Source organism: Chanodichthys erythropterus, chromosome 5 (genome assembly GCF_024489055.1).
Source record: "Chanodichthys erythropterus isolate Z2021 chromosome 5, ASM2448905v1, whole genome shotgun sequence".
Lineage (NCBI taxonomy): Eukaryota > Metazoa > Chordata > Actinopteri > Cypriniformes > Xenocyprididae > Chanodichthys > Chanodichthys erythropterus.
Window position 1 is genome coordinate 7132439 of NC_090225.1, and position 27963 is coordinate 7160401.

The 27963-nt window shown below is 38.9% G+C and overlaps 1 protein-coding gene and 1 pseudogene across 1 annotated transcript; both read right to left on the minus strand.

Annotated features, from left to right (window-relative positions):
• Positions 1-3100: 3100 nt before the first annotated feature.
• Positions 3101-26399, minus strand: pdzd7a (PDZ domain containing 7a). The gene is made up of 15 exons (XM_067385122.1): positions 26216-26399; positions 24913-25050; positions 24582-24756; positions 22502-22678; positions 22234-22381; positions 20563-20623; positions 19202-19663; positions 17409-17615; positions 15864-16039; positions 15334-15425; positions 15118-15209; positions 14948-15019; positions 11579-12154; positions 10476-10576; positions 3101-3250 (listed from the first exon to the last, which is right to left on the minus strand). The coding sequence occupies exons 1-15, from the start codon at positions 26397-26399 to the stop codon at positions 3101-3103; spliced, it is 2811 nt and encodes a 936-aa protein (XP_067241223.1).
• Positions 12785-12901, minus strand: LOC137020892 (5S ribosomal RNA; annotated as a pseudogene).
• Positions 26400-27963: the final 1564 nt, after the last annotated feature.

Consider the following 27963-nt stretch of genomic DNA (forward strand, 5'->3'; position numbering starts at 1 on the left):
ACCTCATGCTAAGTCTGTTGTTTTTGAAAATGTACCTACATGCAGTTTTAACTATCAAGTCAACAATTTTATTTTACAAGACCGATCATTTTCAATAATTTCTTTAAATATTATATTGATATCCTGATTATAAAATATTTCAGAAATGTATTATGAAGTAGAAAATGACGCAAGACAGTAGAGCACAAAATTACTACAGTAAGGCTATAATAATTTATATCTCAGTGTTGTCGGGGCGGATTTCGCGGGAAACTGCACGCTTCTGTCATTCTTCCGTGCGTGTTTGCGTCATATCCATAAATAAAGGAAAGCAGGCCATGACTACTATTATGTGCAGAACGTGTCACAGTTGCTTAAAGCCACAACAAATGAACCTTGAACCGAAAAGAGATTGCAAACAAAAAAGGAAAGCAACAGTGCTAATAATAAAACGCAAACACACAACGGTTCGACTTTTCAAAAATACGTTTGCAAAGCATCGCATTTGCTGGGCATTGGCTGGGTTCACGAAACATTAAGTTGGTAACAATATTACCTGCTCATTAGACATTTTCATTCTTTCATTATTTCGACCCAATCACCAAAACAATGTTCCTTCGCAAGTAAATTGTAGTTTTACGTTTGAACCGCTAGAGGGCCTAAAGTTGCACAGTGTAGTAGCTTCAGTCATTTGTATTCGAGGTCAGAATCAGTCAAAAGAGCTTACACAATGGAAACAGGCATTATTTATTTTTTTATTTATAATCACACAATGCCTTTTGTAATAAAACGAATTGCAAAAATGCAGACCAGATGCTTTTATATGCTTTCGTTAGATGCTTACAGAGTAAAACGTTCAGTATATAACACTGATCCTACAATCATCACAACGTTTATATCTTAATTGCACAGTCCATATGTGCAGCATTAAGGCACAAATATAAAAAATGCGAGTGTATGCATTAATTGCCAAAAATAGACATTAAATTAGAGTACAGGATGTAAAGTGAGACAGGGATCATCATTTGTAATAATCCCCCAGACGTTCACTAAACCAAACCAGCAATTTAAAAGAAAAAGAAAAAAAGACCTAATCTTAATCTCAATCCATACTGTAGTCATGTGTAATCTCTTTCAGGCATGACTGTGGAGACTAGCCAGGATGGGAGGTGATATGATTTATGATTATCAGCATGTCATGCCAGTGCGCTCTTATCTTGCCCTAGGCTTAAACCGCAACCAAAAATAGAAACCCACAATCATGTTTATACAGGCTTTCGGATCCTTTAAATGTGCAAGTGACATGTTATGACTGTTTTATTTGTATTCATGTAAACAGAATAGATCTGAATTAGAAAAAGAACAGATTCAAAAGTGAATAACTTTCAACAGAGGAAGGGAAAAGGTCAGTGTCTGTGAATGGCCAATAGCACTCTGTGGAAGCCCATTTTTAAAGGGTTAGATCACCCAAAAATGAAAATTCTGTCAGTAATTACTCACCCTCATGTCGTTCTACACCCGTAAGAACTTCGTTCATCTTCGGAACACAAATTAAGATATTTTTGATGAAATCCGATGGCTCAGTGAGGCCTCCATTTCCAGCAAAATAAATAACACTTTCAGATGCCCAGAAAGCTACTAAAGACATATTTAAAACAGATCATGTGACTACAGTGTTCAACTTTAATGATATGAGGTGACGAGAATACTTTTTGTGCGCAAAAAAAACAAAATATCCACTTTATTCAACAATATCTAGTGATGGGCGATTTTGAAACACTGCTTCATGAAGCTTCGAAGCTTTACGAATCTTTTGTATGGAATCAGTGGTTCGGAGCGTGTATCAAACTGCCAAAGTCACGCCCCCCAGTAGTGAACCATTGAAATTTCGAAACACTTATGACATAACAAACCCCCTTTTTCCTGAAATCACGTGATTTTGGCAGTTTGATACACGCTCCGAACCACTGATTCAAAACAAAAGATTCGTAAAGCTTTGAAGCTTCATGAAACAGTGTTTTGAAATCACCCATCACTAGATATTGTTGAATAAAGTTGTTATTTTGTTTTTTTGGCACACAAAAAGTATTCTCGTCGCTTCATAACACTGAGGTTGAACCACTGTAGTCAATAATCTGTTTTAAATACGTCTTTAGTGGCTTTTTGGGTGTTTGAAAGTGTTAATTATCTTGCTGTCAGATAAGATAATGCCTCACTGAGCCATCTGATTTCATCAAAAATATCTTACGAGTGTGAAACGATATGAGGGTGAGTAATTAATGACAGAATTTTCATTTTTGGGTGAACTAACCCTTTAAATTCTTGTTCGGGGTCTGTTCCCGACCCCCACTGGACAAGATGGCATTATTTCTCTTCCGAATCAAGCATGTACCCTCTGTTTATACCCAGCAGCATCAAGGCCCCAATATACTTCTAGCAAAATCAAAGAACAAACTGATGTGACAATTTCAAAGAAAATCAGACTGAAAACAAAGTTTTCGTTCTGGAGTTTGAAACAGCTTGCCAAAGTGAACTTTCCTGAAAAGTTTGCTTTGGCTGGTAAACGCCTTCAAACTACCATTGGTCCGTGGCGATTACGGAATAGGTAGGTGTGGCTCTGTGGCTCCGCCTTCTTTGACATGGAAATCTCTGCTCCATTTCTTCTGTTCAGTGACAGTCCATCAAGTACAAACACTGAAGAGTGGCTATGTAGTAGAAACTGAAGTTGTAATTCTAACTGAAATGAACACTTTTCCGTGTTTAATACTGTAAAGCTGCTTGCTTTAAAGCAATCTATTGTATAAAGTGCTTTAAATGAACGTGAAGTGACTTGACTGGAGTGCCGAATTGCAGAGCTCATGCAAACATGTCCACTTCGATATGATCAACTGCTGTTTTCTCACCGCTGTCATTTTTGTTGTGTTTATATTGTTATTGTGAGGAAAGCGCACAGCTTATTCATCTAACATCTTAATATGTTCATCTAAAAGCTGTTTCCATCAGCGTCAGGATGTTCGCTACTCAATTCTTTTTCCCCACTTAGTGAAGAATGAAAAAGAACTTTGCCGTGAGTATATCAGGGCCTTTAGCGCAAACACATTTGGTATCGGGCTGATTTCAGTCAATCTCTTGGGTTCTTGGGAACTTTGACGATGAACTCCATGGGGTCTTTGGCCTTGTTACTGAAAGCCCTCCGAATGGCATCCACCGCGTGCTGATGTGTGACACCTTGGAGGGACTCTCCATCTACTGACACCAGCTCAAATCCAGCCTACACAAACAAAAAAAGAGAGACATTTTTAGAAGAGTTCTTTGATGCAGATGTCTGTTTTTCTGACACATCCCTGAGTATTCCTGGCAGAGTGCAGACAGAACGCTGTCTGAATGGCAGGAAAAAGCAGATGCTGCAGGCACAGGATGCCTCTCATTTCCTTTGTTCTCCTTCGTTAATACCTGTGAATGATCTCATCTGCTCTGCTTCAGACACTGTATATGTGTGTGTGTCAAAGCCCTGCCAGTGAATGACATCAGCTTATTATACTTCAGAAATGGATGCTTTTTTCTCTGATTGTAACCACTGGCAGAGCAGAAGCACAGATGTTTGGGTCTTTCAGGTCAAAAACACACGACATACCCATTAGCTCTCTTCTAAACTCATTCTCTTATCTCTGACACCACTAACAGCATAAACAAAGTTACAAATTAGGGGGAACGGTCAACTCGGAGTGAGCAGGACCAAATTATACACCATTCTCTAGGTGTGCATAACCCGAAAGTTAAACACTCTCACAGATGCAGGATTGTGTCTTTGGAATTATGTCTTTCCTGCCAGGAAAAAAGTACAAAGTGCAGCTGAGCTCACAAACGCACGTTTAGTTCAAAGTAGGCACATTTCCTCAGTCACGATCTCTTACCAGGATGCACCTGTTTACTGAACTTTCTACACCCATCCTTCGTGGGTCTGTTTTCATGCTCTCCATCAGTCAGAACAAACACTATTGTCCCCTTATAGAGACATTATATTTCTCTGTGCATTCTAACAAAAATAAAAATGGAAAACAGTTCCTGTTGAAATAAACACTTCTTAAAGGGATAGTGCATGCAAAATAAATAAAGAAACGAGACTGTCCTCCAAAAAAACACAACCTTATAGGTCGTTTTTCAAGCACCTTATTACGACCTATATTTATGTTTTAAAGTCATGCGCCCTCTAGCTGGCGTAAAAATAATGACAGTGTCGTGTTACGTCTGTCGTCATGAAATGAAGTATGACTGTCGTTACCAATGTTCATTTAAATGCAATGTGTGGAGTTTTTACACCATTTCTCCTATTTCCATTTAGCAAAACTCAATGACTAAATCCACCCCACCCCTAAACCTAACCTTAGTGATTTATAGTGCATATACTCTTTATGAGCACATGGATCGAACCCACGATCACATGATCACATGATTGTATATTGTTATTGCAATGCTCTGCCAACTGAGCTACGAGAAACCTGAAACATGACGCAGATAAAAAGGAACAATGCGTTAACCCTTAAATGCATACCTCGGGTCTTTAGTGATCATTCACTCATTCCTCCTCGTTCATTTTTTAAAGTCAGAAATCAACCTTCTTGGTACTCCTCAATCAATTCATTCTAAAGAATATATCAAGAAAAAAAATCATAAAATTATAAAAGAATGCCTGTTTTTGTATTCATTTTTTTGTCAAAATTGTATAGGGTCGCTATCGACCCGAGGTTTGTATAAGTGTACGTATATTTGTTCTGCACAGCAATAATTGAATCCTAGATGACGGAAAAAGTGCAATTCACCTTTATTCCACAAGGTGGCAATGTCTGATACAGAATGATGAAGTGACGATTCATTCAGAAAAAAACAAAAACAAAGAATAAGCAAAACATGAAATGGCTCAGCGATTTACTTCAGAGCAAGTACTGAACGCAATGAAATATGACTGTAACTGTCACTGGATGGATCGGGTGAAGCTGTTAGCGATCGAAATATTGATTTTGAAGATGCTGAAAATTATATAGTTTTGAGAATATTTTTGAGATCGCGAATGGGCTCATATTCGCGACCTCAAACATAAAACTAGCCTATTATTTGCTGAATTTACTGGGAAATGAGCTCTGATGAGAACAGTAATGATGGCATAAAACATCTGCTCAAACTGGACCCTTTAAGCTCCAAAAGGTAACAAAATATGCTTTATTTTATTCTTCTGTAATTGTTATTCTAATATCAGAGGAGTTTTATATTATCGTGAGATCCATCTGTGTTAGATATAGATCTGGGTCAATAAAGACCCGAATATGTAAGAACAAAGACTATAGAATTAATGGAAGAAAGTGAAACGCACAATATGGCGGAATAAGTCCCGCCTTCTAAATAAGAGCCAATCGCCGACTGGTAAAGTCATCGCGTCACTGCAGCAACTGTTAGAAGCACCAGTTTCTATAGAAACAGCCAGACACGCGCCTCAGAAATGAGGCACAGGAGACGCGCATTTACGTCTGCGCATGCGCATTAGCTTGATCCAGCCTGAAAAATACAGTTTTTTTTGTCATTATCCGAGCGTTTGGAAAAAAAAAAAAATTATGAGACAGTTGTTGTTAGATTTGATTTGTGATTACGAATATGAAATTTAATCAAAAGCTTGGCAAACAGCTTTGGATAATTTGATGTTTCCTCATTCAAAGAGCTGCATGATGCCCAGGATGCCCAAGAGGCGTTTCAAAGATGGCCGCTGAGTTTAATGACTTGTCTTAAAGGGACTTTGGTAAGAATGATTGGCGAAACAGTCATGCATTTAAGGGTTAAAATGAAAGTGTCCTGTTGTCGATCGGGTTCCACTTTAGCAAACGCTCCTATGGGTCGTATTTCAGTGAAGTGACAAATGACCTATATGGTCGTATTGGTTGGAGGACATGTTGGAAGAAATAGTTCATCCAAAAATGTAAATTCTGTCATTTACTCACAATCATGTCACTCTAAATCTGTATGACTGTCTTTCTTCTGTGAAACAAAGAAGACTGAAAGAAGATTGAATGTTGGTGACCACTGACTTCCAATGCATATCATACAGATTTGGAATCATTTGGAGTCATTTTTATCCATTTAAACATTGTCTTGCTTTGTACTAGTATGTAATGCCCAGATATATAACGTTATAAAATATCACGTTTCACTCATTAAGGATGTAAAATGGGTTGATAACATCATAAACAGTAACATTAAAGTTACTTACACAAATATGCTTACAATATAGCACACAATTTTACACAATGATTATTCCAGTTATGGTGAGTGAACACAAAAGTAGAACAAAAGTACTTAAGAGGCATTATGTAGAGTATTACAAAACATTATACTTAGTCTGTTTTGTTCCCTTTATGGCCATTTAGGGGCCTAAGATTTGTTTAAGCTGACATTCCCCTTCAAATAGCACTTACATTAAGGAGACCTCAGGGACATCATCAGTCTTTTCTATATGCCATCTGCCTTTTTGACTAAAAACAAATTACCAAAGCATTCTATGGTTACAGAGGACAAGCAGAGTCATTCATCAGTGGATAGCAGTGTAATTCACCATGTGTGTGGAGAGAGAGAGAGAGAGAGAGAGAGAGAGAAAGAGAGAGAAAGAAGATGACTCAGGAATGAGAAGAAATCAATGTGTTTAGCACTCCTACAGCTGAATAGAAACAGAATTTCAAATATTTTCAGATTTTGCCAAATTCGCAAATTTGGGTCAGACAGTGCTGGTCAAAAGAGCTGTTTTTTTAGCCTGGGTGCCAGCCCGAACCCCGCCCACAACATTTTTTGGACGGGAAGTTCGGTCTGGACTCGATCCATTGTGGAGTAATTATGCTCGGCTCCCAGAAGGCCGAGCCAATCAAATTGCCAGGGCGGGCTTTAATCGATGATGGACAGGCTATCTGCGGTTACGTCATCAAAGAGCGCTTGGGTTGAATTGGTTTTCACCAACAATGACTGCAGCTGGAGAAGTAAGATGTTTAGATTCCGCTATCACGTCTGTAATAAAAGAAATCCACAGCGCATTAATTTTAAAAGACGAACAAAGAACCGCAATCAAGGCATTTGTCGATGGGAAAGATGTGTTTGCCGTCCTTCCAAAGGGATTCAGTAAACGTTTAAGTACAAGTTCAACATACGTCACTTACTGCGTTGCTCTGATTGGTTGTAGGTCTATCCAATTGAGTGCAGAGTTTTTTTTTTAACTGGTTCGGTTAAGACACGCCCCATAATTCAAGTGCAATGGAGCAGTATCAGACTCACATTCTGCCTAGAATATGAGTATGACGAAGTCAGGCTACTGTTTTTTGACAACGACAATAAAAATCAATCAATCAATCAATCAAAAGTTACATGCAAATTTATGATATAACTATGCTATAGCTTTTAAAAATTGTAGCCAAAAATAATAAAACTGACTGTTGATCTTTAGATTCAGCCAGATTGCCCACTGGCCATTTTGAATTTTGATGCAAAATACTGTAACCACCCCCCTAGCCATGCTTTAGTAAATACTGGGAAAGTTGTCAAACTACCACACGACGGCAAGTTTTGCATAGGCAAAACATCCCAATTTTCTTCAGAAAATGTTGAAATGTAGTTAAATCTGTTATTAAACTGTTCTCTGCATTTATAAGCTGAAGAATGACTGTTAAGATGAAGACAACAGACTATAATCAAGAGGAAAAAGTGCTGGACTAATTACACATGAGCTGAATGAGCAGACTCTGTGGAGCCCCAACACATACACAACACATGCCCTCCGTCTGCCATGCGTGTCAACAACGTTTGATAAGAGGGACGTGACTGCAGACAATGTGTGATAGAAACCTGACCTCCATGCCACTGGAGCATACTTGCTGCTCAGATAATGCAGTTATCAACAGGAACAGGAAGTATGTCAACAGGGCGCTCCACACTTTCCTCTGCAGGCCTGATAATCTGCAGAGCTCAGTGAAGATAGTCGCTCAGAAGAGCCTCTCGCGGCTTCAAGGTGTGACAACAAGTGAATTGAGTGGAATAATAATTAGCCAGTCTTTGGTATGAATGGAAATACCCACTAGTCTTTCACACCAAGCCCAGGTGGAGGCCAGAGATGAGTGGATGTTCTTGGCAACTGAAGGGTTTTGAGCCTGACACCAGATCTCCTGAGTGTGGCAACACAAGCCTCTCAGAGCAGCCCAGTGAAGTGCTGTCACCTGATAGGCTGTAATCGACAAGGATACGTCTTCTCTTGACAAATACACATACATAGACACACACGGGATTCCAGGGTTTTAACCTTGCATGGGAGGTCAAAGAGGTGCCACTGGTATTGTGCCCTCTCCTGCTTTGACCTTTATCCCTCATTCTGCCTCACTTTGTACAGATGCAATGCAACCTGGATGTTGTTCAGTAGGGATGTGCCAGAAGGCTAATTCTGAATTCGAAAAAGGCACAGAAAATGAATAACGCATTTAGGTCTTAAAGGGACATGGTTAGGCTTGGTAGCTGGTTACATTACAGTAAATCAGATTTCACTTGAATGAGGTGCACAACAGATCCTGAGCGTCAATGACAAATATCTTGGGCCTCATTTATAAAATGTTGTGCAGAAACCGTCCTAAATTTGATCTCACGATCATTTCTCAGATGTGCGTACGTGTAATTCATTGAATGAACGTACACACAGAAAACAATCGTACGCCTCTCTTTCAGATGTGAAATCTATAAATCGCAAATGATCTGAATGGTTTCAGCTCTCCGCATTGTAAACGACACCTAATTAATGTCATGACATATAAAAGATCACCAGTCATCGTCCAAATCCTTTAATTTAGAATGGCGCACTGCAAGAATAGCTCAGATTTCCAAAAACCTGCAGTAACCTGACAAGGAAAAGTGCGTACGTCTGATCACACCCTGACATGGTCACTTTTCCACGTCAAAGACCTTTTTTATAAATATGAGCATTGGTGTCTAAGATCAAATCTGTGTGTACGCACACTTTATAAATGAGGCCCCTGATCTTCTAAAATGTGTGGTCAGTACTGCTGCTCTATATACACAGAGTACATGTGATCGCAAATTGGAAAGCGAAAGTAAAAAGCGAGTGCGCATTCAAAATCGATTTCAATACCCCACATATTGATAGCGGCTCCCTGATGCCCACATATTATTTACAATATAATAACCCAATTATATAATTGTGAGAGAATGCAAAACTAAAAATAACCAAGAAATAGAAATAACCAAACTAAACCAGCCTGGAGATGTAAAGCATGTGTTCTTATGTAGAGAAAGCTAACTTAAAAAGAAAAGTATCTGACTCAAATATTACACTTTCTGACCTGGCTGATGTAATTCATCAAAGATGAATGATTTGCGCCGCTTAAGCATATAAAAATGCCTCTGCGCTCTGCTAACATAACCAAAACAGAAATCATCAACAGAAGGAATTACGAGGCAAACCGCTGATCATTACCAGACCCTCCTAATAATGATCGGGAGTCAAACACACTATTCATCAAATAATAATGCTGCCAGCAATATCCTTATACATTATTCACAGCAATGGCTTAGAAAAATATTCAGTTTAGTTTGAGACACTTAGTTGCAAGTAAACAAGATACTGACCAATATGGGAAATTTCATATTTATACAATACATTGTGATTTTTACAGCCTTTTTTTACAGTGTACACATGAGCGCACCTCCACTTGGGAACATTTTCCTCTTTGTTTATCAGATTTAAGATATACCTGCTCAAACAGCTTCTTTTTTTTGGGGGGGGTTGGTCACTTTACATGTTGGTCACATGATCTCTTCATGTCTACAGTAAGTAGTCATTAAAAGCTGCAGTATAGACCAGACTTTCAACTAATAGACAAAAGTCTGGCTATGAGTGATACATTATGATTAAATGTACACTATATGTATTAATAAAGCATATACTAAACGACTAACGACAAAATAAAAAAGGAAGAAAATGGACAAGGAGAGACATTCTCACTAACACCCGAACATGCACAGAAATGTCACTGATGTAACATTTCTGCTGAGGTTAAATTCCAAATGAATCCACACAGAATCAAGCAGACGGTATCATAAGGGTCTGTGCTATATCAAGTTTTGGACGTGTGTCATTAAGCGAAGCACACAATACATGACTGAAGATTGACGTCTTTTGCACACTAAGCATCCATGTTGCAGACGATACCCTCTCATTTAAGTCCAAGTCAAGACCAGTGACAAGAAGAGGGTTGAGTGCGAATCAAGTCAGACTAAATGTGCTCCTGAGTCCGAATCCAAGACCGTATTTTTATGGTCACGGTCTTGTAAAGGATTTGGAAACATGTGAACTTGACCCTCTTCTGGTCTTGGCCTTAAGTCGGACTCAACCCTCTTCTTGTCTCGGACTCAAATAAGCTGGTCTCACCTACTGCAGCTGAGTCTATATGAGGAGAATCAGTTACCTTCAGAACATTACTGGTAGAGGCTGCTCCTCCTGGAAAGATCTTCTCTATCTTCACCATTGGCTGTACCTTTGACTCAATGCCACCTGAGATGCTTATTCCTGCACAAAGAAGAGTAGAAATCACCTAGCCATACTATAACCAATAACTTCTGATTAATGTAAAAAACTGAGATTTTGAAAAATTCTGATTCCAGTTCAAACTAAACGTATGTCCGCCAGTCCACAACTGTCATTGAGATAAATGGATATTATAAAGTTTAGCTTTCCATTATAGCATTTAGCTATAACGTTTAGCATTTGCATTTCCAGAAATCCATTATAGACCTTCTTAAAAGGGAGCATACTCCATTACTTTTAGGTACATTGGGCAATTCACTGCCATCTTCTGGTGAGGAGAGAAGTGGAACTAAGGGAGAATCTCTTCTTTAATACAAATTTATCAGTGATTATAAAGTCTTCTTTATTTCCACAAAGAATTTTTTATTCTGTAAATGTAAACTAGGGCATTGTAAGTCCAGAATGAATCACATGTTTTTGCAAATTTACTGTATTAATAGGCTTTAGTCATACTATTACTCAGAATTAGAGATCAGAACAAACCCCTAACCCTAAGTATTAATCTTATACACAACACATCCAGCACTGTTTGTGTTACCAACATAAATGACATCTCAAATTGGCCTTCTGGGAAGGGATTACTTTTATAAGTGATTAAACTTATAATTTTTGTCTGATGAATGATAAAAATGTCATGACTCACAATGAAGGAGGAACTCAAGCCATGTCTATACATCAGAATATAACAGAGACTTGAGTCTGGGAACTTGGACCAGTAAGAAACCACCTAGCAACCACCCAGAACACCATATAAACCACATAGCAACAAGATAAAAAAAAAAAAGTTTAACAACCTGGCAACCACCAAAACACCCTAGCACTGTTGCATAGGCAAACTGCATTAAAATTTTCTTACAATAATATATATATATATATATATATATATATATATATGTAAATATAGTTATTTTAGTCAGACAGATGTCTGTTATTTGAGAAACATTTCCATATATAGCGAGGACACAGTGACTCAAAGTAACTCACCCAGGGACTGTTTGGTCTTAGAGATAGAAACCGTTGTTAGTTCATACTCCTGCTCTGGTGGGCTTTCTGAGTGTCCATTCACTGGTTCTTTCCATTCCTGATCTGAGCTGGGAGTAAACACCTGGGTCAATGGTGTCCTGCTCCGGTGACGTGCACTCATTACGGTATATTTGACCTCTTTACCATTCTGAGATTTGTCCGTTTTCATTCTATGTCCATTCCTATAAGGGGATCTCCCTCGCTCTGGGACAGAATCCCCCCTACTGGATAAAGAGTCATGGTGTGATGTCTGGGGGAAACCGTTGTCTCTTCTCTGGGGGGAGCGTCCGTGGCGTTCCGTGCTGTGAGGGGACTCTGAGTGTGGCCATGGGGACTGAGCAGGACTTAAGGAGCGATTACGGAGCGAGTCTGTGATGTATGTGTCCACCGGTACATCCAAGAGAGGTGTGAAAGCCCGAGGAGGAGGAAGTCGTCCAGTCGGTAAACCTGCCAAACGCAGCCGTTCCATATCTTCAATGAGCTGCCGTTCTCTCTCTAGATCCTGCACCGGCTGAAGGTGGAATCCACCCCTGTAATCTATAAGAAGAGGGTATTAAAACCATTTCTTGGTTGTTTGGACATATTAATTTAATTTATATTTTTTTAATATCGATTTCATGCTTTTTATCTATTTTGTGATATAACAATTACATTTATACATTTTTAATGTGGCTAAAATGGGGGCTGACAGATGTATACTGTCAGCTGATATCATCAATGTACCATGGTACCACCAGAATAGGTTTATATAATAATTCCTTACATTTATATAGCATTTTTCTGGGTACTCAAAGCGCTTTACATATGGAAGGGGAAATCTCCTCAACCACCACCAATGTGCAGCATCCACCTGGAAGATGCGACGGCAGCCATATTGGTGGAGAGGAGACAGAGTGATGAAGCCAATCAGTATATGGGGATGATTAGGAGGCCATGATGGACAGAGGCCAATGGGCAAATATGGCCAGGATGTTGAGGTTACACCTCTACTCTTTTCGAAGGACATCCTGGGATTTTTAACGACCACAGAGAGTCAGGACCTTGGTTTAACATCTCATCCGAAGGATGGTGCTTTTTGACAGTATAGTGTCCCCATCACTATACTAAGGTGTTAAGACCCACACAGACCACAGGGTGAGCACCCCCTGCTGGCCTCACTAACACCTCTACCAGCAGCAACCTAGTTTTCCCAGAAGGTCTCCCATCCAGGTACTAACCAGGCTCAGCCCTGCTTAGCTTCAGTGGGCAACCAGTCTTGGGCTACAGGGTGATATGGCTGCTGGCATTTGGTTATCATTTTAATTTTAGTGATATTTATACAGTTTCTTATCAATTCCAAGTTTCGATTCCAATAAGGCAAAAAAATTCTAATATTTAGATATCAAACATATTTATTCCAAATTTTTCCAAAACATTCTGTTGCAGCTGAATACCGGCTCCTGCATCAGCATTACACACATGCATCGTGCTGCTCACGTGAACAGCATCAGCCAATACCGAGCCACCGGCGTTTGGACGTAAACACGGAAGCGCAGCACTGTGCTTACTTTGTCAACAGCATAGGAGACTGACAGGAAAGAAAAGATGTCTTTAATATCTTTCTGGACCTTGAAAGGTGCAATGAAATTGCTGCCTATATGTGGTTCAGAAAAAGCTTAATTTGTGGTCAGAAGACGAATGAAGGTCTTACGGGTTTGGGATGACATGAGTAATTAATGACAGAAATTTCATTTTTGGGTGAACTAACCCTTTAATGACTGCAACAGTTTTATTAGGCTGCTGTCAATTTAAGACCGAATGCATGGATTCAATATACTGATACACATGCATTTTTTCCTCAGCTGTTCATGTTCACTTAAGACAAAACTGACTGTTTACGAGGATATTTTGACATTATTTTGTGTATATGTGTCCGTTGAAGCTCAAGAAGATGTGAAAGACCGTGCTAGAGCCGAATTGTGTTCTCTTTTGCATCTTTTTTCGCTTGAAATATTGAAATCACATTAAAATGTAAACACAGGAATTGTTAAATGGAATCGAAATGCACCTGTCTTATTGAATCCCCGGTTCTTGGAAATTTGGAACCGGTTCTAAAATGGAACCGATACGCAACCCTACATCACAGACAAAGGCAAATTGGTAACACTTTAGAATGGGAAACATATTCACTATTAACTGCAACTTTTGCCTGAATAAACTCCTAATTTACTCCTTATTAATAGTTAGTAAGGTAGTTTTTGTAGTATTTAAGTTTAGGTATCGTGTAGGATTAAGGGATGTAGAATAAGGTCATGCAGAGTAATAATATGTGCTTTAAACATACTAATAAACAGCTAATATCCTAGTAATATGCAAGGTAATAAGCAACTAGTTAAACGTGAGAATTGAACCCTAAAATAAAGTGTTACCAGCAAATTTATAGATATATAAATACAAGAGAATTCAAAATCAAAGAATTAATCACATTCACACACAAGCTCCTCCTCCCACAAACATATGTACTGGTTCAACAGCATTCAAATTCATTTACATCTCCTTAAATCAGTGCAGATGTTACAAAACCTCACACACACACTTTCCCTTTCATCCAGAAATGTGAGCGACAATCACACATTCATATCCATTGAGTAATCAGCGGTGTGGCGTTTCAGGGGCCTCTAGCGCAGTGAGTTTTGAATTACTCCTCTGTGGACATACAAAGGGGCTGCATTAAGCCTCAGACCTGCGTGGGTGGATGCTTGAAGGTTAAACAATGCAAGGAGCCTTTCTTGCATTTCAGAAATGACTTTCATTCAAAAGTCAGAGGCACAAGCAGCCCGACACTGTGCACAATCTTAGCCGGTACTGTGCACTCTTAGGTTAGAGGTCAGGAGGTCATGCAGTGTCAGCAGCAGCAAAAAGAAACAGGCAGGCTATTTGACAATAAGAGACAAATTATCTTCTTTTGGCACTGGTGCATGTTGATGTCACAAATGATGCATTTGTGTCCCAAATGGCAGCTTACAATGATCAAAACTTCACAGACTCATTATCAAAAAGTGATGGTAGACTAGGATACAGTAACAAGGGCTGAGAGAGATTGTGTGTGTTTGTGGGTGTGGATTAAATATCAGCAACAGGAAATTTGTAGTGTGTATATGTGTTTAAGTATATGGTCAGACATTCATTTCAGGATATGAAAAGGGCTGCTACAGAGGAGAGTTTGTGTCTTCTGGTTATATAATTTCCCATTAGGATCAATGTAAGGACATGACTCAGCACTGAAAACACTGAAAACAAGAGACAGAAGAAAGAATGGGAAATTCTAGTTCAAACAAGCAGGGATGTTACCTGGGATGGGCGTTATTAGATGACGACGGGGTGTTCCACCATGACGAGGAGAACGCAGGACAGGAGACCTCACTGAAAAAGCATTAACAGTTTACATTCACCACACTGGATTCAGATTGAATATATAAATGTGGCAGCTAAAATTCAAAAAGCTAAAGTTTAAGGTTTACCGGAGCGGCTTTTTAGTATGTCATATGCTTCAAGCTCAAAGGGCAAAACCATACTGTCAAAACGGCCCAGATCTGTGGGAGGGATGATCATTCTACATAAAAGAAAGTTAGATGTTAGATGCAAACATTGCACACAAAGTAAGTGACAGCATGAATGGTGTAAACACATGCAGCAGTTATATGAGTGAAGTAGGCTGGCATTGTAATACTCCTTACCTGATCTCCCTCAGCAGCAGAAGCTTCTCAGGCTTGTCCAAGATGGCCAGCAGGGGGCGCACCAGATCCTCAACCACACGCTCAACCAGAAACTAAAGAACAGGTAGAGGAGATGCCCTAGTTACATTGTGAACTTTTGGAGTCAGCGATTTAGTCCAGATAATGTGTACTAATCGCAAACACTGGGTTCAGACACCAAATTTGTCTAAAGCATGAAGCATTCTTGCAATTTAAGGCTGTCAATAAAATACTACACAGCAGGTTTGAACCTCAACTAATGTCTGCTGGTATTTCAAGAGCGTTATAAGGATAACTCCTGAATTGATCTTTGTGTTGTGTCAAAGTGTGAAACTGTTAATTGTAGAGCTTGGATGATCTGGACCACTTGATCTCAATACTAAATGGCAAGGCAAATTCATATTTTATAAGCATGACCGGCAGCCAGATACATTTGGAATATGGATAAAGTATCTGTATAAAGTCATAAATGAGACATAAATTCCACCTCAGCAGACTTTTAGCTGACTCACCCTTTTACAGTGTCTCATGACAGCAGCCACCTCATCCTCACTGAGCAGCTTACGAGCCATGTCCTCCAACATGGCCATGGTCTCCGGGCTGGGGACGGCGCTGTGCTCCCTCATACCGGCACGAGTCTCTCTGGGAGAACTCAGCAGGTTAATTATGGGTCGACCTCGCTCTTTACCTGAGGACAGAAGTGCTAGAGTCAGTCTACAAGCTCTGTCCGCATTTAAAGGTCTTGTTTGCATAATAAAAAATAATAATTCTATCTGATCTTATTAGCTGCATTCGTAAACATAACAGTAGTTAAAATATCCATTTTATGTAACTATCTGCAAATATGTCCACTATATTGTAGTGTTACAACCAGGGCTTGACATTAACATTATTGACATTTTTTTGCTCACCTGTGGCTAGTGGTTTTCCAAAACCACTCAGCATTTTCACTGGCCACAATTTTGACATCAATACCATAAGGAAAAAAAAACTGCCTTATAGATATTTTTAATATTATCTCACAATTTGGCAGGAAGTATATAGGCTGCTGTCACTTTAAGACCGAATGCGTGGATCCATTATACTGTTACACATGCGTTTTCTTTCTCAACTGTTTACGTTCACTTAAAACATAACTGCCTGTGTTTATGTGAATACTTGCCAAGACCTGCATTATTTTGTGTGTATTTGACTGTTTAAGCGCAATAAGCAATGCAAAAGAACTCAATTTAGTATAGTGAGAGGTGGCTTTATGTATGTGTGCTTTGGGTGTGAGAACAAAATCTGCAGAAATTAGTCAAATTATGCACAATACATGCAATCCCACACTGAAATTCAAGTCCTGTAACAACAACAATCTGGAGCAAATGACACAAGTGAGTGAGGGAAGGTGGGTCTGTTAGTCACTGATATAAGAGATATAAGAGAGCGAGAAAGAGCAGCTGGTATTGTGTATATATTCTGTGGAAAATGAGTATTGGAAGCATGTCAGACATTTCGGTATCAATATGTATCGAAAAATCAATATTTTTGACAACACTATATTGTTTATTATTTCATATACCTTTTTATTAGACTACAACTGAAAATTGTATATTATATATAAAATTTAACCCACCAAAGTGGCTAGTAAGAGTGACTGCATTACACGCTACGTGAAATCCACCCGCATTTGGCGGGTTGGTGGGTGTTAATGTCAAGCCCTTGTTACAACATTACAAAAAGACCACTATGCTTTGTTAATATGCGCTTTGAATTGGCAAATCTGACTGGCTGACAAGCTGCAATTAGCTTTGAGTTTTCAATGCGTTTCTAAGTCTGTCTCTGTGTGTTGCTGCAGTAGGCACTGTATAGAAGACAGCATTCATTAGCTGCGGAAAACCACAGGGGTTAGACTCAAGGCCACTCCAAGGGAATTACTGCAGATCCATGTACAGTAAAGCAGCTCACTGATTTAGCCTCTTTGAAAACTCATTATACTGCTTTATGGCATTTTAATGCAAATATCCGTCTCTGCCTTTGGTTTGGTCTCAGCTATTCCTCAGCTATGGACTCACCCGGTTCGTTATCTAAATGTTTTGGGGATTTGGATCTTCCTCTGTGTCCGTCCCCTGTCCCGGTGTCCTTCCTGTCTCTGGAAGACGACCTTTCCCTCCTGCGTCCACTTTTAAAGAGCAGGCTGACAAAGGTTTTGGAGCGCTGCAGGGTGTTTCCCTCTTTGTCTACCTTGTTCTTCTGATGTTTACTTTTCTTCTGCTTGTCCTCTGATTAACATTCAAACAGAAACATGTAAAAAATGTTTAGCAATTAGCAATTTTAGCTATATTGAATAGATAAATATTACAAGGAAAGCACCAAAGTGAAAAAAAAACATGATAGGTGGCAAAGGTTGCAAGTTCAGTCCTGAGCAATGGTGGCCCATGCAGAAACCGGAGAGTTAATGAGATCACAATCTTACTTCATTGCTACTGTGCCCTCGAGCAGGGCATTTAACCCCAGGTCACTCCAGGGCAAGAGCACTAGAAATGTTTTAGTTGAAAAACACCTGCTGAATACTCACAAAGCCTGTCAAGTACATATTGGTGTCATTTTTCATAAAATATTTGAAATATTGATTCATTTTTCATTAGAAAAATATATATTTTGCATAAAGAATTGTATATTTTAAGGCTATTTCTTATTGCTGCCATGTGACTTGTTTCGATTGTCTAGTAATTATACATTGAGGTAGTAATAAAGATTTTTTTTTTTGGTTACACTTTATATCCATAGTCTACTTTAGATATTCTACCAACTAGAAGTAACTTTGCAATTTCATGTCAACTTACTCTTCAACTCTCATTAAAGTATCAGTAGGTTGTTAGGGTTAGGATTAGTAGAATAAGTTAACATATACTTGCAAAGTTACAGTAGAATGTCTGTTGGAGGACCATCAAAATAAAGTGTTAGCAGATATTAAGCGTTGTATGGATTAACATCATATTCACTTTGTGTGGTTTTTGAAGAGTCAACTTTGGAGGTCCCATACACTTGCATTATATGGACTCAAAGATGGATTATTCATCTGAAGAGAGAAAGTCTGGGACGGTATAAGGGTGAGTAATAAATTGAGTAATTATTAAAGTGAGTTTCACTTTAATAAGTCATGGGAACAAATTCTTGTGTTACTGGGATAAACCAGGTTTGCAGTAATGTGCATAAAGTCACACAAGAAATGTTAACGGTACTAAAATAGGCTTTAGTTCTTATTTTTCTATTTTTGATTTGGGGTAAAATACGACCTGGACGTATCCCAAGAAGAGCCTGTTATGCTAAGTTGTGATTGAATGTATTTGTTAAAGGCCACAAACCCTCTAGTCATTTATCTCAGTGTGAGGTATTAAGCCTGGCAAATTAAACAGGATGATGTACACTTTGCTGTGTGGATTTTGAGCGTACATTTCTCATGGCATCAGATTCTCCAGTCTGAACCGTTAATCTTTCACTGGGAGATCCCATGCAGTAATGCTGATGCATTATGCATTCCACCAAGTTCATTTAAATGCAGATACAATGGCAGCACACTGCTATGTATTTGACAAACAGACGTAGGAGTGTGGCTCTAAAGGTCAATTGCTGGTTTTCGACAATGCATTTTCTATTCTGAGCAGAGCTTCCACAGCATGGTGTGTGTATCAAATAACCCAAGATCCTCATCACTGATCTGGTTGTGACCTTGGGCCTGGGCTCTACAACTGAGATATGAGTTACATCAGTAACACAGCGAGAGGATGGCCTTGTGTAGCTCACCTCATTTTGATTCACAGCATTTTGACTCATTTTTTATCACTTCAAAGCAGCCTTACTATACCTGACACAGTGATGTGACTCTGGGATCGGCGAATGGGTTTCCGAGGCTTGCTGAGAGCCATCAGGACTGCCGTTTTCGGGGATTCCAGAGTCTCTTTATCCCCAGCAGAGAAGGTCCTCGTCCGAGAGTGGCTGGTTGCGCTCCGGATCGCGGTGTCTTTCAACAGGACAGTTTCACCAACTGTTCGGCTGGTTTCTGTGGTTATGACCCTACTGGTTCTTGATGTGGTGTCAAGCTCCTGTGGGTCGGTCTGGATGGCGGTCTCTATCCGTTCAGAGCTGGGCCGGCGTGAGCGGTCCTCGGTGGAGATACAGACATCCACCATCTCTGAGCCGAATGCAGGAGGGAACATGACCTGCGAGAGGCCGCTGAGAGAGCTAACCGGCGTTCCGGAAGAGAGAGAGGAAGTGGAGGAGTAGGAGTCTGAACCCTGGGATGAAGAGGGCTGACCTCCATTAGCCACTGAGAGGAAAAAAGAGACACTTTCATGTAATGTTTTTAGAGACTGGAGGTCTGTGTTCCACTTCATTACACTTGAGAATTTAGATATACAGTACAGCACCAGTCATGCCCAAAAAAAGTCTTATTTTTTTTAGGTCAAGGTTAATCTCGCCCTACACTGAAAACAACTGGTAACATATGTGAACTGCACTTATTCAAGCTAAAAATATGATTTAATCACTGAATCCACCTAAATACATTGATTTATACCAACAAAACAAATTATGTTTTGTGTTAAATCAGGTAGAAATAGATATTTAAGTTAACAATTGCAATCACTTTTTACAGTGAAAGGCACCAAATGAGCCAGGACGGCCACTGATACTCCCAAAAATAAAATAAAATAAAATAAAAGCATAACAAATAAAGCAACAGACATGAAGCCTAATAAATATTAATCAAAGCCCTGATGCACTTTTGCATCTGAATGAACATATTAATGTCAGTAGTGTTAAATATGGAGCAGAATTACATGAGCTTCTGTCCTGCAACCTAAATACCCCTGAATCACCCTGATGCTACAAACATGCACAATCCCGGACGACTTATCCGAATATGAACATTATGGTCTAATCCGTAGCTATTTTGATACACCGTCATCCATATTAAATGGAAAACAGAGAATCAGAGGGCAATGAAAAATCTGGCTTGGCATGTGGTCGGTTGGTGTTCAGCTTTAATCTGGAGATGGACCGTCCCGGTGCACACCATCAATTTAATTATGAAAAATGGGTTTCTAACACAAGATACAAGTGCAAATGAGTGGGTCACACAAAGAACGCAACATATCCTTTAATATATTTACATTAATTAACAAATTAAATATTAAATAGTGAGGTTTGCAGGTAACGTTTACATACATTTATTAAGCCAACTGTACTCCGCCACCATCTCCTTGTAAGCAGGATATCGGCCAGCCTCCTAGGACAGGATATTACACAAGACATAATCACAGTCAGAAAAGGATATACAGCCTTAATTACATCGTATACAAGTTCAAATGTCCAGTGTTGGATATAATGCATTGTTCAAATCTAATCTAAACAGCCTAAAATGACTAAAAAACAGCATTTTCCACTAGACAAGTCAGGAGGATATGACCTAATTTTTAATGCCCAAGGTGTACGCTGACCTCACTATGGGCTCTCATGAGGTCACAGTAAGTTTGTTCCTCTATAAACATAAACAAACTTGAACACCATTAAGATGATGGTAGGTGGCAGCTTTATATGCCTTGTAGGAAAATAAGTCACTGTGAGGACAGATATCATACAGGAGCTGGATTCAAACAGACTGCAGCAGAGTTCCTTTTCTTCTTTTGTGTTGATCCTTGTCTGACATTTTCTCACATTGTCACTTCATTTATCACCAGCAGAGCTCAAACTTACCACCACGAAGTAGCATCAATAGCTAACAAAGCAGGCATTTAGCAGCCCTATGTACTTATAGCGCCGCTGCAGGTTTGATAGAGCCTTGCCATGGGGGCAATGAGAAAAGGCCATAAAACGAGGCTTTCTGCTGATTATAACTTGATCCCTAAGGCCTGGTGAATAATGCACACCCGCTGGTTGTTTTTCACAGGTGGAACCTGAGCTCTGCCTGAGTAAAGCGAGCAACCAGGAATGTGACGGCTAAATGCCAGCTGTCTGCTTTGCTATGCTTTCTCACTCCTAGACGCAATAAGAGGCTGTGTTGCTTAACATGCTGTGGTGGCAATTAATATGCCACAGCACTTTGGAAATCATTTGTCTTGATAAACTAACATGTTTTATAAGTTTTCCACAGATAGAAGATGCTGCATCACTGAACTATGACATTACATTATTTCTCCATTTTATTCTGAAATATTTTGTAATATCTATCTATCTATCTGTCTGTCTATCTATCTATCTATCTATCTATCTATCTATCTATCTATCTATCTATCTATCTATCTATCTATCTATCTATCTATCTATCTATCTATCTATCTATCTATCTATCTATCTATCTATCTATCAATACAACAAAATTATGGGGTAAGTAAGATTTTTAAATGTATTTAAATAGGTCTCTTTTGCACACTGGATTTATTTGATGGAAACTACAGTAAATGCAGTAATATTCTGAAATATTATTACAATTTAAAATAATGGTTTTCTATTTTAACATATTTTAAAATGTAATTTAGACCAAGCTGAATTTTCAGCATCATTACTCCAATCTTCAGTGTCACATGATCCTTCAGAAATCATTCTAATATGCTGATTTGATGCTCAAAAACATTTATTATTATTATCAGTGTTGAAAACAGTTGTGCTGCTTAATATGTTGTAGAATGTTTAGGATTACTGTATGAATAGATATATATATATATATATATATATATATATATATATATATATATATATATATATATATATATATATATATATATATATAATGTCTGTGGGTGTGCTACTGTTCAAAAGTTCTGGCAGTTTGAACTTTCTATTCATCCAGTAATATATATATATTTATATATATATATATATATATATATATTTTCTCACCTTGATGGTCAGCATCACGTGGGTGTGACTCTTTAGCACTTCTACTGCATTGCTGTGTGTGATGTCCTCAAAACTCACTCCATTGGCTGCCAGAATCTGATCCCCCATTTTAATTCCATTTTGCTCTGCCAGGCCACCAGGGTCCAGCCTCATTACAAAATCAAACAAATCATCACATGAATAAAGTTAAAAAATTAGCCATAACATCTAGGCAACAGTTTTCAGACATGGACATTTATCCTCCAAACACCTGGTCATTACGTCTTACTTTGAGACATAGATGCCCAGGCCAAACTCTTTGCCTCCACGGATGTTGAAGCCCAGGCAGTAGTCATCTGAGGTTGTGTAAAGATGCACTATTCTGCGCAGGGCTCCATCTGAACTGGCCTCTGAAGGTGTGCGACCACTTTCTTCCACTACCATCCTTCGGTGGATGAGATCTACCCTGCACACAGTACATACATTCATATATATTTAATAAACAAATAAGTTGCACAATAATCTCAGTCATACTACTAAATAACAGTTCAAATAAGGTTTGGGGTCAGTAAGATTCTTTCTTTCTTTCTTTCTTTCTTTCTTTCTTTCTTTCTTTCTTTCTTTCTTTCTTTCTTTCTTTCTTTCTTTCTTTCTTTCTTTCTTTCTTTCTTTCTTTCTTTCTATTTCCCAAGGATGCATTAAATGTGACAGTAAAGCCATTTACATTGTTACAAAATACTTATATTTCAAATAAATGTTGTTCTTGAACTTTCTATTCATTAAAAAGTCATGTTTTCCAAAAAAATTTTAAAGATGCAATGTGTAATTTTAGGAGGATCTATTGACAGAAATGCAATATAATATACATATACGTTTTATTACCTCAGAATGAGCCATTTCTATCTACATACACCAAGGGTCTCCTTACATGTTAAGATGCCATTTTGCGCTGGCATGTTTCTACAGTAGCCCTAAACGGACAAACTGCGTTTTTCTTGACTGGCTTCTCTCTGCTGTCAAAGACGACGACATCTTTGTCCTGTGACCGTAGCTTCTCTATCTTGCAATTTGCAATCTCACCGCTAAATGCAGCTAAAATTTACACACTGCACCTTTAAGTCGCAGTAGAACTGTTTTCAACACTGATAATAATAACAAATGTTTCTTGAGCACCAAATCAGCATATTAGAATGATTTCTGAAGGACCATGTGACACTGAAGACTGAAATAAATTACATTTATTTATCTATGTAATTTACAATTTCTGCACTACTAGCATGACCATACAGAATTTTCCCATTCTTTCATTGGTCAGATAAACAGATAACCCCGCCCAGAACTCTCAAACAAACGCCATTGGTTCCATGTTGCTGGAACCAGCCACAGTGTTCAAACGTTGAGGAAATCATCATAAAAATGGTTTACTTATAGTTGTCTCTGCATATTAAGTTAAGACAGAAGAAAGTATTTTAATATAAACAATTACAAACATCACCATTAATATACTATACACAAGCACAAACACTAACTTTCAGGTGGACACACATATACTTCTGTAATAAACTTGCTCGCTCTACTATCAGTTAATGAAATGGCTGAGAAGACCACTGAGGTAATTCTACCACCGCTGTATGTTGAAACAGAACCTCAAGGAAAAGATAACAAGCAAAGGCCAAGAGTCACAGGGTTTCCACCTCGTTAGTCAAGACAGGAGGGCGGCAGCCCATCTCTACTCTCTCCTTATCTTAGTTCAGTCATTCTAATTAAGCCCCTTCATTCAGCACATCTGCAACAAATAAACACCAAAGAAAATCTAAATGTTCCAGGACAAAACACACTCTTTTGTAATGAGATGTCAAAGGGTATTTGAAAACCTTAAACCTTCTCTTACACGCTTGAATGGACAAAAACTCCGACAAGTATGCCAAAATGCCCGCTTTGTTGAGAATCCTCATACACACAGTTTTAAATGAGTTAAAATAGTCTTAAATGAGTGTAAAGAGTTGTGAGGACATCCCATGTGCGTCAGATCTTAAAGTGACAGCAGCCTAATAAACCTGATGCTGTGATGTGTGTCATTACTGTTAATTAAAGAACAAAATACAGAGAGAAAATCACTCACTGCTCTTGTCTGAATAACTTTTGTAGCTTTAATAAAGAGTAATATATATTTAATGTATAATTTATGCAGTGAAGACTAATTTATAGCAGAAAAAGCAGAGGAAATATCTTGGACAATGGGAGGCATTGAGAACCACTGGTGCATTGGTAACAACATTCAGTCTAAAAGAATGCGTTTAGCCTTATATAAAAACAAACAAAATAGCAAATCAAGTTCAAACAAAGACATAAAAATTTTAACCACTTACCATGTAGTCTTCTCTTTTGAATAGCGGATCCCAGGCACCTTCCCCACACGTCTTACCACCATACGCAGACGATTGTTTCCCGTCAGGACTTTCACAGCACTGCTCATGGTGATGCTCTCCAGACTTATGCCATTCACCTCGACCAGCTTATCCCCAACACACAAGCCTGCCAGCTCTGAAGTGTGGAATGAGGAAACAAAATAATGGATTTGACACTTATTGATAGCCTATACATATACACCTTGATGTGACATATTTTGGAATAAGAATTTTGGATGGAAATCTCAGTCTTGTGTCATCATGCATTAGTCTGCTGTCAGGGGTACAGTACCTGCAGTGCTGTCATCCTCCACCTTGCTGACAAAGATTCCAAGGCCGTGTTCAGAGCCTCCCCGCACACTGAAGCCCAGTCTGCCATCCTCACTTTTGTCTACAGTAATTGTGTGAATGTCTTCACTGTCATCCCCACCTACAGTGCACGACAACAAACACAAATAAAAGGAAGAGGTGAAAACAAATTCTTTATTCAAAGTTCTTTCATAGATTCCATTTTCACTCCTTAGCAAAGAGTTCCATATAATATAATATAATATAATATAATATAATATAATATAATATAATATAATATAATATAATATAATATAATAATCATGACAACTCACGGAAGATTTTTAGCATGGTAATGGATATGACAATGTTAATGTATTTGGTCTTGCTACGCTGCTGCTGCTGTTGCTGCTGCAGTGCAAGTACAGGAATTTTCTACTGCCAATACATACGCTGATACACTGCTGTGCATATGTAAGACATACTGCTGCTGCACAAATTACATATATATATAATTACCCATAGCAGATCTATACAGGTGGAGCTGGGGAAGGGGGAGGGCCTCTGAGAAACTTAAAAAGCACGCTGCAAACTGTAGTGAATGCTAACCAGCCATTTAAATGTTGTGAGCAGCAAGCTCATTGCCTGCAGATGCATGCATGAACCAATCAACTTGTGTCAAGTAGTTAACGTTGTGAATGTCATCAGTTTGCTTTAAGGACCCATCAGCGTGTGTCATCTAGAGTTTCTCTAGACATAAAATGTGACGATACCAGCTTTTTCTCCAGCATTTCCCCCTCTGATTGGCCATTGTGTTCATGTGCTCAACAGATATGTCTGTGATTAGCTACAGTGATTCACAATTACAATTCACAAAGCGCTTACAGATACACACAGGGGCGTTTGAAAGCAGGCATCTATCACCGCTGATAGACGCCTGCTTTCAAACTCTCCCGTGTGTATCTGTGTGAGCGCTCGGTGAAGAGCATCAAAGATGTCTATTTACAACATGTTTTTGAAGCGGTGATCATTGTAGCCATCACAGACATATCTGTTGAACATGTGAACACATCGGCCAATCAGAGAATGCGCTCAATAGCACTCAAAACGCTAAGGGGAAATGCTGTTGTCGCCACATTTTTGGTACCGAAGTCGGTACTTTTGACAACCCACTACCAAATAATACCAATTTGACCCCAATTCGCACAAAACGTAAAAAATAGATATGAATCACTAGATATGATGAGAGTGTGTTGGTTACCTGTATCTATATCATGTGAAGGTGCAAATTCTTGTTGGAAACTCACCATCGACAGGCGAGTTGATGATGATGACCCTGCCCATAGGGGAGGAAGATCTCACTCCTCTCTGGCGCTGCTGCTTCTTGTGCAGGTAGCGTGGGAGAGTAGAGGTGCCCGAGGGCCCTGGCTGGGCACTGGGATGAGCCCCATTCGTCATGTCTTTGCGTGCCGCTTCAGACGAATGAGCCATGGCAAAGTGCCGGCCTCCCCTCTGACCCTCATCCAGGGCCTGAGCACTTAAAGGAAAGACGGGTGGAGAGGGAAAACTAGAGGTCTAGTGGGTCGATACCAGTCACAAGGGTTACAGTCCACAGGATTAGTTCCACAGCTGCAATGGTGCAGGAAGAAACTGCGATGGATCCAGCATTGTTCACTTCAGGTTACAAGCCATACAGTGATGCATCTTCATAGAGTGAATTGATCCAAAGGAATCCAACATAATTCTAATCATTTTATAAACAGCTGATAAACAAATTTTATTATCCAAGCAGTGGCAAAGCAAAGTGTATCCTTATGTGCATAGCTCGGAAGAGAGGAGGATGTATAACAGTGGCTCAGGTCTTTTTGTTGAGTTGCAAGTCTGCTGGATAGACTGGGGCATTGGGCTGGAGTCCCTCCTCACTGCTAGTGGAGCTTTGCTTGGCAGGAGTCAGTCATCTGGTCCTCCCAGGCCTCAGTGTCTCACCTTTACCTGCCAGTGATCCAAGACGACAGAGAAAGATCTGTGAGAACCCAGCCGCGCAATGAGTAATTTCCCATGGGAGGTAAAGTGATATCAGCAATTATTGCATTCTGGAAAGCTAAGGGTTGCACTGTTTCCACAGCAAGAGATACTAAGCTGTCGTGGAACACTAATATGTTAGGACCTGTTTTTTTAGCCTAAGAATGCGTAAAGGGTGTTGCCTCAGCAATGTAATTTACATATTTTTGGTAATTGGTTAATATATATATATATATATATATATATATATATATATATATATATAGATATATATATATATATATATACACAGTGCTGCTTGAAAGTTTGTAAACCACTTGCAGAATATGTGAAAATGTGAACAAAATAAGAGAGATCATACAAAATCATACAAAATACATTACATTTTTTATTTAGTACTGTCCTGAGTAAGATATTTTACATAAACAATGTTTACAAAAAATAAAAAAACTGAATTTATAAAAACGACCCCGTTCAAACGTTTATGTACTCTTGATTCTTAATACTGTGTGTGGTTACCAGGATGATTTATGACTGTTTTTTGTTTTGTGATGGTTGTTCATGAGTCCCTTGTTTGTCCTGACCAACGTTCCTTCAGGTCAAATCCTTCAATTCCTGCAGTTTTCCAGCATCTTTTGCATATTTGAGCCCTTTCCAGCAGTGACTGAATGATTTTGAGATCCATCTTTTCACACTGAGGACAATTGAGGGACAACTATTAAAAAAGGTTCAAACATTCACTGATGCTCCAGAAGGAAACATGATACATTAAAAGCCGGGGGGGTGAAAACTTTTGGAATTTGAAGATCAAGGTAAATTGTACTTAATTTGTCTTCCGGCAAACATTTAAGTGTCTTCTGTTGCTTCCGAAGGGCAGTACTAAATGAAAAAAAAGAAGAATATTTAAACAAAATAAGAAAAATTTGGACCTCTTCATCTTGTTCAAAAGTTTTCACCCCTCGGCTCTTAATGCATCGTGTTTCCTTCTGGAGCATCAGTGAATGTTTGAACCTTTTTTAACAGTTGTGTTTGA